At 40.2% G+C, this 13717-nt stretch overlaps 1 protein-coding gene across 1 annotated transcript in view; it reads right to left on the reverse strand.

Annotated features, from left to right (window-relative positions):
* Nucleotides 1–1168: 1168 nt before the first annotated feature.
* The window catches only part of LAMB4 (laminin, beta 4), a 77083-nt gene continuing 64534 nt past the window's right edge, over nucleotides 1169–13717 (reverse strand). The window contains exons 29-33 of the mRNA XM_012720761.1: nucleotides 12391–12598; nucleotides 9776–9914; nucleotides 7955–8128; nucleotides 5702–5855; nucleotides 1169–1308 (exon numbers count right to left, since the gene is read on the reverse strand). Of these exons, the coding sequence (XP_012576215.1) occupies nucleotides 1169–1308; nucleotides 5702–5855; nucleotides 7955–8128; nucleotides 9776–9914; nucleotides 12391–12598 (815 nt within the window). The remainder of the gene's footprint in view (nucleotides 1309–5701; nucleotides 5856–7954; nucleotides 8129–9775; nucleotides 9915–12390; nucleotides 12599–13717) is intronic.

The following is a 13717-nucleotide window of genomic DNA, read 5'->3' on the forward strand; positions in this document are numbered from 1 at the left end:
TTTCTGCTAATTGCATTCACTAACAACCCTGAGCTGGCCTTTACCTGAGACTGATTTCTAGTGTAGAAAAGATCTAGAATTACCTCTTTAATGAACTGCACCTGCAGCCAGTTGTTTCGTGATCCGGCTCCAGCTGTTACATCGCTTGCACTGTTACTCCTCTTGTTGATGCCTATTTCTATGATTTAACAATGTGGGGTGAAATTCCTTGAAGATAATCCCTGCAAGAAAAACTTCCTTCAACAGAAACAAGGTGGCTATTGTGTATCCTACATGCAAATTGTTAATGTGAAATCACATCCATTTTGAAATGCAACATTCTGATCTTTGATACTAAAAAAGAATAACACAATTGCTATTCTTTGAAAATAGATTTTACAGCAGGTAGCTTATTGCCTACAGACAAATTATGAGAAACAGTTCAGTATTTCTCTTTTTGAATATTGTTTGGTGAAAACAGAATTGTTTGGTTGAGAACATATGTAGGAAAGTGGATGACAGAGGAAATTACTTTGAATTGCATGCCTTTTATTAAGGGTACAGTAGTTCACAAATGAAGCCAATCCCAATAATAATAAAATACGAGACAATCCTAGTACACACCATTTATATGCTTTCTTTGCATGAGATATTGACTGATTTTAATTAATTTTTTTTTTGTGGTAAGAACATTTTAAAAAGATCTACCCTCCCAACACATTTTTAAGTGTTTGGCACAGTGTTGCTGCCTGTTCGCTTCAGTGTTACACAGATCTCCAGAACTCCCTGCTTCAGTGAAACTTTATGCTTGTCCACTATGACTGCATGGTCCTTTCCCTCACCCAGCTGCTAGCAATTTATTTAACGCTTAGGTTCAATTGAGATGAGTAGTAGGAAATCGAGTACGTTTTTAGGTTTGTACCTGTCAGAAGCAACTAATTTTAAATTATGAAAAGAATGGATGACTGGAGGAAGCATTTCTGAAACTGGACACCATCTTTCAGGCCCCTTTCTATTCCGTGTGACATGCATCTCCTCGGCCCGAGGCCCTGCCCAGCCCCACTGCGAAGGAGAGGCCAGGGCAGGGAGGCAGGAGGGCTGAGCCTCGTGTCTCACGATTCACATGGCTACTCTGAGCTGCTCCTCTGAAGCCGGAAAGAAGGTGCAGGCATTTGCCCTGCAACTCCGCCTAAGTATAACAGGTGGAATATTTAATTTCTTGTTCAACAATTTCATTTTTAATGGCAATGACTTGATCTTCCAACTGTTTTAGTTGATCAGCTTTTTCTTGTTTACTGAAATTCAAATCTTGAATCTTCTTTTCTAAATCTGCAAGAAAATGAAGTGACAAAATTTCATGGATAGATTCCTCCTGGAGTCCCACATTATACCAAACACAGGGATTTAATGCATCTTGAAGCTTTAGTTTTGTGTGCTGCTTCAATGGATCACACATTTATTTTCACCAGGCTTCTTAAGGTTTTCGTCTAAATCAGTGCAGAGAAATTGATATTTCTGACTCAAAAACTGTTATCTCTAAAGGCATTTATCAGTGTGAGACTACAACTAGTTATAAGTCATTAGAAATGAAGAGAGGTGATAGGCCTTAATTGGAGTTAGTGATGTGCTATATTTTCAGAAGTTTGTTCTCGCTCTTTGAACCTCACTTTTTACATGTTACTCCCTCTAGGGGTTTGTAATCTTTTAGTAAAAAGAACTGACATTTTAGTTTCTTCATTCTCCTCTGCTGATAATAAAGTCTGAACAGTAAAAGCAAAACCATGTTTCTTGGCCTCACTTTTAGGTATCCATCATCCACCCACTCACACATTCATTTATTCACCTAGCTCAGCCAGTACCTGGGGGTGACAGCAAACCCTAACAGGGAGCCCACAGCATTGGAGATGAAGGTGATTGAGAGAATTACAGTGAACAGTGTGAGGTGGCTTTTAAAAAAGGTTTTAGGTTGAAGAAGAATTTCTAAAAAAGGTAAGTAAATGTCCCACTTTATTTGATCAGATCATGCCAGACAGAGTTAGTTTAGAATAAATTGTTAAGCTAGCATGTAGCCCATGTTTAAAGAAAGGAAACAGATTGCTGAAGAAATCTGAAACTGACCTATGAACAAATGTTGAATTCACTGGTGATGTTTCATAGAGAGAAAAGAAGCTTCAGAGCATGGGCCATAGCTTTTTTAAAAAGTATTTTGAAGTCCAGCTCAGGAAGGAAGACTTTGTCTGAATATAAAGAACTCTCTAGTCATCATACCTGCTCACAGACTACAGAATTGCTATGAAGGTGGGGAGCATTCTGTCTGCAGAAACTTTCACATATAGGGCATTTGGATTGAAAAGGGGATTCAGCATTGCAAGTGTATTTATATGAAAAGAAAAAAGAGTCCTGTATTTCCACCAGGAAAGATGCTAAGATCAGGCTGGTTACTCGCTGCACCATGGCCTGCCCTGTTCTGAAGAGCTAGCTTCCTGGTGTGACATTGCCGGGCTCCTTGATCTCTGGCTTTCATTCACACTGGACAGTTCTGGACAGTTCTGGGAAGTGCTGGCAGGCAGGAGAGCCAGCAGGCAGGAGAGCCAGCAGACTCTGTCTTGCTCAGCTGCGGGTTCTGGCGGCTCTTCCAATTCCTCCACTCCAGCCCCTGCAGGGTGGCCTCCTGCCCTCCAGCACACTGGGGCCAAGTCAAGCATCCCCTTCAGGCCCAGGGGTTACAAAGGCTTCTCGTTGCTGTGGACACCCAGGACCTACACACCCTTAGTTGATTTTCTTAATTCTTGTGCAGTCTTTGCCATTCCTCCCACCAAGAAATAGATTTCCCCTCTCCCTTTACAGCTGGTCTGGCTTTTTGGAGTTATTTTGACCAATAACTAGTGAAAGAAATGATGCTGCTGGGTCTCAAGAGCCTGGTAGCTTTTGTGCTCACAGAACCCCCATGCTGAAAAGCATTCAGGGGTGAAGGACCCAGGAGAGAGGTCAGCACCTCACCCCAGCCTGGCCTCCCACCCTGCCAGCTGCCCCACCAGCTCAACGCTGCTGCTTGAGTAATGCAGGCAGCCCTGAAGAGCCACCACCCAGATAACACCTCAGAGAATAATTCATGGGTTCCCTTGCGTCAGTTCTGGGGGGTCGTTTGTTATGCAGTGTAGAAATAATTGGGACAACTCCACTTACAATGACATAATCCAGAATTACATCTCAGTGTGCTTTCCACTTCTTGCAGACCCTTACCCCAGAGGTCTGCGCAGGGAGCAGGCCTACTCTCCTCCTGCTCCTGCTCCTGTGAGGGGAAGTGCTCCTTCCCGAGGCCCCCGGGACATCCTTCCTAGTAGATGGGCTAGAACAGTCCTTGTGATTCAGCCCTTCCCAAAGTAGGAAAAATGGCCAAATCCAAATCTTCCTTTCCTTCCTTTTCCAATCGTGAAAAGTTTGACAGTGTGAGAAAAAAAAAAAAAAAGATGGGAATGCATTTATTTCAGACCTCACTGAGAAGCTCCCCAACTTAAACTTCGTTTCCAGCCATATTTCAAGAACTGTGAAAGGTCTACTGTACAGGAACAGTCAATTTGGACTATGACATAAAACATACAGCAGAAAATATTCCCCCCATGTTTCTGTGTGTGTTGTAAGGACCAGATTCTGTGAATAATAGAAACTGATTTTCTGGAACTACTTACAGAGTGTAAGGTAAAAATTAATCTGCTTTTCTGATTTTTCTCTCCAAGTATTTTCTTTAAAAAACTATTAGGAAAACATTGAAAATTACCCACAAAACCACAACTTTTTAAACACATTGCCTCCTTCCCAGAGAAAAGTAATGATAACTAATGTTTGGTATGTATTTCTCTGGTTTTGGCCCTCATTAATGTTTCATTAAATTTTTTTTTATGTCACTGGAGAAATAAGGTCAAAGACATTTTATAACAAAGAAGCATTTGCAGGTGAGTTTTATTTTACTACACTGAGAACTACTTTATATTCCAAATAAATGATTAATTAAAAATTGAAAAACAATTTGTATAGCTACAAGTAAAAGCGAATCACTATCCCTGGAATTTTTGAGATTTAGTTAGAGATATGATTATCCAGAAAAATCATGAGCCTCAGTTGGAAAAAAAGTTCTGATTAACCTTCTGATTGCATGCATACTTCTGATTGTATGTACTTACTACACTTTGTGTGGATCAAAAGTTCTGTTTTAATTAAAATCCTCATGTAAGATATGATTTCTTCTGGACTGCTACTTACAGATCTATGCCAGATGACCTAGTGCCTAGAATCTAGGCCATTTGACTCCCAAAAGACATCAGCATGAGCAGAAACAATAAGCAGCACAGATTAGGACAGATCCCTCAGCCTCAGCACAACAGCACTTTAGGAGAATAACTTAGTATTGCGGGGGTCGGGGGGTATGTCCTGTGCAACACCTTGGGGCCCCAATTCACTGGCTGCTAGTGGAGTCCCCTAGTTACCAGAGACAGAAAGGTCTACAGAAGTTTTTGCCCAAGGGAAGGGAGTAAAATTACCCCTGCTTGAAAACTACTGGGTTGGCAAAGGGCATTTCTAGGTGACCTAAGGCCAACTCAGTTTTGTGATTAGCATGAGTGGATGCTCCTCAATACCCTTTTAAGTGAAACCACAAAAGAGGCCTGTTATGTTGCAGTTCCTACTTCTCTCTCAGTAGACTCAAGTGGTTACACTGTCAATAAAGAATTGAAGCTGGGGAAAATTCTGCCAGGAAAGGGGTGTATTACAGTACTAATTTTACGTTGGTGGAGTGAATGACAGGACAGAACTACCATATGATCCCTCCACCTCATAAGAGTCTAAACATGGTAACTCAATACCTCAAAGAGATGAGTGCACTTCACATTTATTGCAGCATTATTTCTAGTAGACGGAAATAACGTGAATGTCAACAGATGAGTGAAGAGAGAAAACACACACTATTCACTCATAAAAAAGAAGAAAATACTGTCTTTTGTAACAACATGGATGACTCTGGAGAGCATTCAGCCAAATGAAATAAGCCAAACAAAGACAAAAACTATATGGATTCTCACCCCTCCCTGGTGGCGCAGCGGGTTAAAGCACAGCACTAAGAAGCTTAAGCCACTTCCACATGAGTTCAATTCCCACCTCCCCTGGAGGTGACCACATGGTTCGGCAGACCTCTCCTGACCTGCCCGCTGCTCCCCTCAGCAGTGTACTTCGTTGATCTGCCTGTTCTGCTCCCCACTCTGTCTCTGGTAAAGCCTCTCACTGCCTCTGAGCCTCTGGCCTATACCCCAGTTCTGTCTACACAAATAAATAAATCTTAAAAAAAAAAACAAAACTATATGGATTCTCTAATATGTGAAGTCTTAAAAAAAAGTTGTAGCCACACAAACAGACAGAAGAATGGGGGACATCTAGAGTTGGGTGTGAGAAAAGTGGGGAGATGTTAATCAAAGGACATAAGCCTCTATTAATAAGGTGAATCCATTCTTGGGCTTCACTGCAGTTACCAATACAGCACTTTCTCTATGGTGGACCTTACACATCCTCATCACAAGAGAAAACCTATGTATGCGAGGTGGGAACATCTGTTAACTAACTTAGCTGTGAGAGTCATTTCATAGTGGATATCTGATCACTAATGTGTATTTTAATTATATACAGTTCCATTTGTCAAGTATTCCTCAACAAAGTTGGGAACAAAAATAGATACCTTCTATCCTTCTCATCTTGTCCTCTGTATCTCCGGCCAATTTTTGTGCTGCGTCCTTTAGCTGTTTGACTTTCCCTATGGTTTCTTCTGTCAGGCCTGTAGCATGTGTCTTATGTTGCAGAACCGCATAGCGACTTTTCAGCATGACAAACCCCTGTAACAAAACAGCATTCCCATCAGCAGAAAATATTTGTAAAGAATTTACACAGGCATGGTGATCTCATGACATCATGAAAGGCTGGAAGACGAGGAAACTGTCACACAGCCACCATGCCTGAGTCACCCTGATGTTTCTAACAGAGCTGTGGACAGCATCGATTTATTTTTCAGGCTGGAAGTATCAAATCACATCAAAACCACAATGAGGTACCACCTTACACCAGTGAGAATAGCACACATTAAAAGCCCGTGAAACAACAAATGTTGGTTCTACATTGTTGGTGGGATTGCAAACTGGTCCAACCACTATGGAAAGCTGTATCAAGTTTCCTCAGACTACCAAAAAATGGGGCTACTATATTACCCAGAAAATCTACTTCTAGTGATCTACCCAAAGGACACAAAAATATTATTCAAAAAGATACTTGAACCCCTATATTTATGGCAGCACTATTTATAATAGGTAAGCCTTGGAAACAACCCAAATGCTAAAAAATAGATGACTGGATCAAGAAGAAGTGGTATATATATACAATAAAATATTATTTATCAACCAAAAATGATATACTCATGCCATTTGTACAACATGGATGGAGCTGGAAGGGATCATGCTTAATAAAATAAGCCAGAAAGAAAAAAATATATATATATATCAAATGGTTGCACTTAAAGGAGGAATGTAGGGGAACCAAATAAGAGATTGGGGGTGGGGGAAGTAATTGTAATAAATTAAACAAAATCAACAGTCAACTATAAACCAGAGACATTCTGCAGGGGAGGAGCAGGGAAAACGATCAAAATAGGGGAGGGAAGAGCACAAGGGACTGTGGTGATGGTGCATGGGTGAACTGGTGATGAGAATTTTACAGGGACTACACCTAAGAAGAGAAAGCATACATTGTACAAAAAGGAGAAAGGATGTAAAATAGATATTAAAAATAAGTAAAAAGAAAAATTTAAAAACAAATCTCATTTTCAGTTAATTAAAAATAAAACTTATTGTTACAAAAATATCAATTATTATTCCATGTTAAGGTAGTTATTTACGTTTGGGTAGTTTCTTAGTTTTTCAGGAAAAACAACTGTCCTGAATTGTATTAAAGGGAGAGATACAGAAAACAGAACTGAACAATTCTGCCCTTGACAAATCTTTGCTCATTTGGGTGGGACAGTTTTATGAAAAGGAGGAAGGAACAGTGAAGATTCAGAAGCAGCAAGGATATAGTATCTGGTTGGCAAACAGTAAGAGGGGAATGCGGTAGGAAGGGAGGCTGGAGAGAGAAAGAAAAGTACAAGTGTGGGTATGAATCTCTCGCTTGGCATCAGAATGGAAATCTCTGGGGTCAGCCTATGGGTTGACAACCTAGACAGTTGGTGAATAAAGACTAGGGCCAGGAATGGCCGACGGAAGTGGAGCAAGGAGGGCAGGAAGCGACTTTCTCGACCTCTGTTTCATAGAAAAAGTTACCAGCTGGGATCCAAGTCAATGGAAAACTTATCCAGCATATTAGGAATTACATGCAAGGGAGGACACCAATTATGAAAAAACGTTAAGCACTTTTAATATTTTTCTTCTGTTTAAGCTATTATCTTAATGTAACTGGCTAATGATTTCCTGCTAAGAAAGAAGTTGATAGGTTCTTTCAGCAACATAAATTAAAGCACCACTTTCCACAACTATTTAATTAACTTGCTCTGATTTTTGTGACTTGATCTATTCTCTTTGGCAAGCAACTTTCACATCTTCTCTTTATAGGTTTTGTGATTGAATTAGAGTAAAGGGAAAATACGCACAATCTAGACCAATGACATAAATTGTGGCAGTTTGGATGTTCAGGGAAAATCTGACCAGGGCCCCCCTGAGAATATTAGGGTGTGTTGATGGTAGTGCATGCTTCAGTGTGATTTGGCCAGCAGACCTCTGTCTCCCCAGACAGCCTCTCCTACAGAGGTGCCTTCATGCCCAGTGGGATCCGACAGTGCACAGCTCCCAGGGGGGAACCAGCACGGAAGATGACGATGAAGGCACAAAAACCTGGACTTAAAGGATTATCTGAAAGGGGCATTATTTGTCTGCCCTGGTAAAGTAGTAACCTGCTCCAGGCCCCCAGCCTGACGTTGGGCTGATTCAGCTTGAGCTTTTGCACTGACAGCTTTGTCTTGATTTCTTTGCAACTTAGATCTTAGCTGGGAAAGTCCATCCTCCAGTTCTGATGGTTGCTTTGCTGAGTCCAGCTGATTCTTAGTCTCTTTGGTTTGATTTTCAGCCTGTTATCGATTGGAAGACCAGAGAGGAGAAAGTCTGTTTATATAACAACAAACAAACAAGAAAATAAGTGATATAATTAACCCTCAGAAACCAGCTAACAGGAAAGAAAATCGTTCTTTTGCTTTTTCTGCTCCATTTATAAAAAAAATGTATTTCAGACCTACAAAGGGGCTTGAAACAAAATATGATGTTTTTTCACATATCCACCAGGCAATTTATGAATAAAGTATTGCTACTGAGTAAATGCCTTCAGGACCCCGCTCTCCCATGCCCCCTTCCCTCTAGGTAATAACCACTATCTGGAGTCTAATGTAGTAGCTGCCATTCCATGGGCTTCCATATGTTTTTACTATATATATACTAATATATCATAAAAATATACATCTACTACTTGAATTTTTAACAAAATTCTGATTATACAGGCTACCTAGATTAATTTATATCATTTTTGGTTATTATACACTGTCATCATTTTCAAGCATCCATTGAAAAGACAACCATTTGTTTTTCTATTCTCTTATGGCTACAGGTAGCTCTAATATTCCTTCCCTTTATAATAAAGAACCTTCTATTTCTTCTTCCATTGATCATACTTATATCCAGAAGTCAGTCCTGACTTGTCATTTGCTAGCTCTTAATTTTCTTCAGTCACAATCTCCTTTGATTTTCTGAAATCTAGTAAATACTCTTATTTTGTATTCTAAACTTCACAAGAGTAGTATCTGCAGCGTCTGGTATTCTCATTCCGTTGTTTTCTGTTTCTGATGACTCTTGCTAAGGCAACTTGTCTCTTCTGTTTCTGTGGAAATTCTTTAAGGCTGAAGGCTGGCTGGGTTTTAAGGTATATTCCTTTGGTAGGGATTCTAGAATGTATGTCTAGAAGAGGAAAACCTGGAGGAGGCCTTTGTTGTTTTTTTTGCTACCCTACATACAAACCTTCATATCTATCCCTTTTGTTTCCTGGTAGACGCATTTTTGTTATCTTGCTTTTAGCTTTTCTTTTTAAGATGCATGAATTTATATACACACACATAAGTACAGAACATAATTGCAGAACTGAGTGGAGGAAGACACTTCATACATCCTCCAAACTGGTCCTGACCTGTCCTGTAATTATCTCACTCCTTCCTCCTGGACCCACAGGCCCCCACTCCTGCCAAACTCTGACTGGAATGCCTTCTTTTGGGCAAGGCATTCTTTCAGCTTGAGGATATTCTAATGAGATTTCATGTAAATTTAGTTGCAAATATCTTGCAACAATAAGTTTATCTTTTTCATTGTGAACTTTAAAAAGTCTTTTACTTGCCCCGGTATCAGAAAAGATAAGCTCTAGCCTTAAATTGACCATTAACTAGCTATGTGATCTTAGGCAAATCATTTAACCTCCCCGAGTCTTTACTTCTTCATTTACAGTCTTGCAGTGGTAGCAGCTTCCCACCCCAGGGTTCATCAACAGTGAGGTGAAATGATGCTGGGAGAGCATGAAAGACATGAATGCAATGCTCGCTGCTACCATGATCTTATTTTATCCTTGTAACAATCTTATCAGGCAGGTAAGGAAAGCATAACACTAGCATGTATAAATTTGGTTTGTGTCCACACTCGAGACCTATTTCAGGTGAGTTTCAAAAAAGGTAAAGAAATACCTGCAGAACATTCTTTTTAATTTTTGTTATCTTGGCAGTCAGCTGTGTGATGGTAGAATTTGCCTGTCCTTGAGTGATCTGAACTTGTTGCAACTTATTCAACGTCTTGTCAAGATTTAGTTGAACATTTGCTGCTTTTCTAGGTTAAGATATTAACATATCAGGTTAGATAAAGACAAATTATTCATTTATTTCACCTTGAGAGGCCATTCAACCCAACCAAAAACTTCACCAAATAACTTAAAAGGGAACTTTGAATTGCTTCTCAAATAGGCCAAGTGCTGAAGTCTATACACCTGAGAAACAGGTTTAGAATGTGCTCCCCCAACACACATCAGTAGGTACAGATTTGGTCGGATGTGGAAATCAAAGCTACAGGTCTTGTTTCTTCTAAATTTGTCATGGACAGAGATTTGGCATATATAACTACCAATCACTGAATAACAATAACAAAAAACTAACCTCTGTCATCCCAGTTGCCTAACTTTCAAAACTTAAGTAACACTCTTAATCCTTACTGGAGTGGGGGCGGAGATTCAAGAGGTTCCCCAGGGAGCAAAGAGAGGCTACAGGACGTACATTTTCAGACTCTGTTTATTCAGGTTTATTTAAGCTTCACTGACATTCCAGTCACTCAGGGGCCCAGTCAGAGGTTAAAATCACAAGCATTCCAAGTGATAGGGTCTATTTTACAGAAATGAACTCACCTCAAGTCAACATTTCCCAGACTTAGCTCTATGGGCTTAAAACTACCTTTAGAACAATGTGTCAAGTAAATGAAATATCGGATGCATTTGCAGGCACAAAATTAGAAATGCTTGTGCCCAGAACAACAATAGCTCACTTGCAATACATTCCGGTCCACATCCAGTCATCCAGTCCATATTCATTCTCTCCATTTTTAAAGAGCCATTTTAGGTTCACAGCCAAATTAAGTGGAAGGTATAAGGATGGCCCCACTCCAAGGTGCATGCCCTCCCCTGTTTTTAGCATCACCCACCAGAGCAGTTCACTGGTTACCTCTGATGAACTCACATCGACACATTATAATCCCCCAAAGTCCACAGTTTACATAATGGGTCACGCTTGCTATTGTACATTCTGTAGGTCTGACGAATGTGTAACGACATGTCCCATCATTATGGTACCGTGCAAAGTATACTCACTGTCTTAAAATTCCTCTATGCTCAGCCTATTCACCCCTCCCCTCGACCTCAGGAAACCACTGATCTTTTTTATTGTCTCTGTACTTTTGCCTTTTCCAGAAATTCCTGGAGGATAGAGCATTTTCTGTATGTTTCTTTCCCTGGAGTTACGCTGAGGGTCTGGGAGCCTTCCCTCCTCACATCACCTCCCCTCCATCATATCTTTTTACTGTATCCTTTCCTTTGGATTTTTTGATATGCTACTCATTGCAGTAAATTTAGAAAGCACAAAGATAAAACAGAAGATATATAAGATAGGGGAAGTTACCAGTAATCACACCTTTGAAAATATTGATATACTCTAGCATTTTTATCCTAAAAATAGCTTCCTTTTCATGATTGAGATCCTTCATGTGAAATCTATTAGCTTTGTTGTAGAAGCATTGCCATTACGTTGTTAAGAATCTCTGCATGTTATTAAAACTCTTCATCAACATCATCTTTAATAGCTGTGTGATTGTACTGCAGTTACTTAACCTCATTTTAAATGTCAAAACTGAAAGGAGTTGGACTTTCAGTTGAGTAAGTGAACTCTGTTGGGGGCATCCAAAACAGTGGTAGATTTTGATGATGTCACTTACCATCATCCAATGAATTCCATGACCCTGATCCACAGTACCCTGAGCTCTTAAAAACATCAGTCTGGCATTTCCTTTTACCTTGACAAAGTCAGCAAGGATAAAAGGAAGCAAGAGCTAACACTATGAACCATTTATTATTATACTCCTGCATTTTTCCTGAGTTACAGTGTTCATTTCTCCTATCCTCTCATCATCATATCTTTTTGTGTAGTCTTTTTTTTTTTTAAAGATTCATTTATTTATTCATACAGAACTGGGGTACAAGCCAGAGGTGCAGGGGTGGTGAGAGGCTTCACCAGAGACAAAGTGGGGAGCAGAACAGGCAGATTGAGGAAGTACACTGCTGAGGGGAGCAGCGGGTGGGTCAGGAGGGGTCTGCCGCACCATGTGGATCACCTCGGGGCAGGGTTTCTAACTCACACTGAAGTGGCTTCAGTGCTGTGTCCTAACCAATTGCACCACCAGAAAGGGCCCTGTGTAGTCTTTGTTTTTTAGTTTTGTTTATTATGGTAAATTTAGAAATTACTAAAAACAGTACAAAGGGAAAAATAAATCAATATCTCCACTACCTAGTTAGTTTATGACATTTGCTGGTATAGATTAGTAAGAGTAAGCAGCCCCTGGAAGGCATTCTGAATCGGAAGAAAACTGGGATGCCAATGCCAGTGTCCCTGCAATGCCTCCCAAGTTTCTTGCTTCTCAGCGCAAGATTAGCCCTCAGTTAGCCACTGAACTATTGGAGGGTGATTTCATGTGGACCTTAGATCACTATTTTTCAGATGACCTTTTTGGTCTTTTAGAGTGACAAGACTATTAACACCATACTTACTCAGCTACTTTTGCCACCATCAAAAGCTTTTGGGCTTCACCTGCTGCTTTATTTAGCTTGCTCTCATCTGTCCTGTAGTCCTCACAGAGTTGTGTAAGTTTCCATATTTTGTCAAGTTCATGGGTTAGATTTTGTGATGTTATTGGTAGGTGGATGTCCAGTACACGATTTGCAACCTTCTCTATGTCCTCTGGAGGCACGTTTTCCTCTTAAATAAGAAAATGGGTCTCAGATAATTGTGTCTCTATCAAACACACTATCTTGTACACATAAGCACAATAAATTCTAAGTCAAATGCTCTTGCATTTGATTATGGGTCCCTAGAATACAGGAATTGCATTATGGATGTCTAGACCGTGCTTCATGCTCAACTTTTTTCTTCTCTTTGAAAGAAATACTGCTTGTGTCATGCTGAACAAATGCTACACAAGTGCTTGTTGGAAAAATGAGAAGCCACCGATTGGAATACTGTGGATGTTCTATCAAATAGGCTCCCAAGAACTACTTATTATAAAATAAATTCAAAGAGTAGTTACAATTGTTAACGGTCCATCACTAAGACAATGTACACAATAAAATGTTTTCCTCACTATAGTAAATGTAGATAATTAAATGAACTATTAGACAACTAACATTATAGTAACAAAGACAACACATGACTGAAACAATGAGGAAGCAGTGGGTTTGACCCCCCAAAAAAACCTGATACTAAAGCTCCGCGACATTAAAAAAGGTTCACTGTGCTCATCTATATATCGGGTGACTATACCTGGTAAGAGCACTTAAAGATCTTTTTAGAGAAGGGAATGTGACAAGGCAGGGCTAAGACCTACACAACTGTTCCAAAGACCCTTTAAAATACATCTATGCTCCAAAACTCAGAAAAAGAAAATGGGCCTCCTTGAGGACAAAAGTGGAAGGTCCATTGTTGACATTTGGGGAAAACAATGTCCTAGGGGAGAAGTCAGAATTGAATTAGACAACAGAGCTGATCTTCATGGGTTTTACGTCCAGGAGGAAAAATTTAAGTCACTCCAGATGAATAATTTGTGTAAGAACAGAAAGGACAAATATAAGACAAAATAAGGTATTTAGAGGGGGGAGAAAATATTTTAGGAAAATCTTTTACAAAAGCATGCCAACTGGGCTTTGGAGGCTAGCAGAGACTGTGGAGCTGTGGGAGGAAAGGAGAGGTATTAGGTGTTCTCAGCTGAGGGAACCGCTGAAGCAAGGGCTCCTGGTGAAATAAGAAACAGCTCAGGGCTCACGTTTGGTGGGAGAGAGGTGTTGGGTGGAGCCAGCTTCATCCAGAAAGGCTGGGAGAGGA

Source organism: Condylura cristata, unplaced genomic scaffold (genome assembly GCF_000260355.1).
Source record: "Condylura cristata isolate star-nosed mole 26May11 unplaced genomic scaffold, ConCri1.0 scaffold00005, whole genome shotgun sequence".
Taxonomy (NCBI): domain Eukaryota; kingdom Metazoa; phylum Chordata; class Mammalia; order Eulipotyphla; family Talpidae; genus Condylura; species Condylura cristata.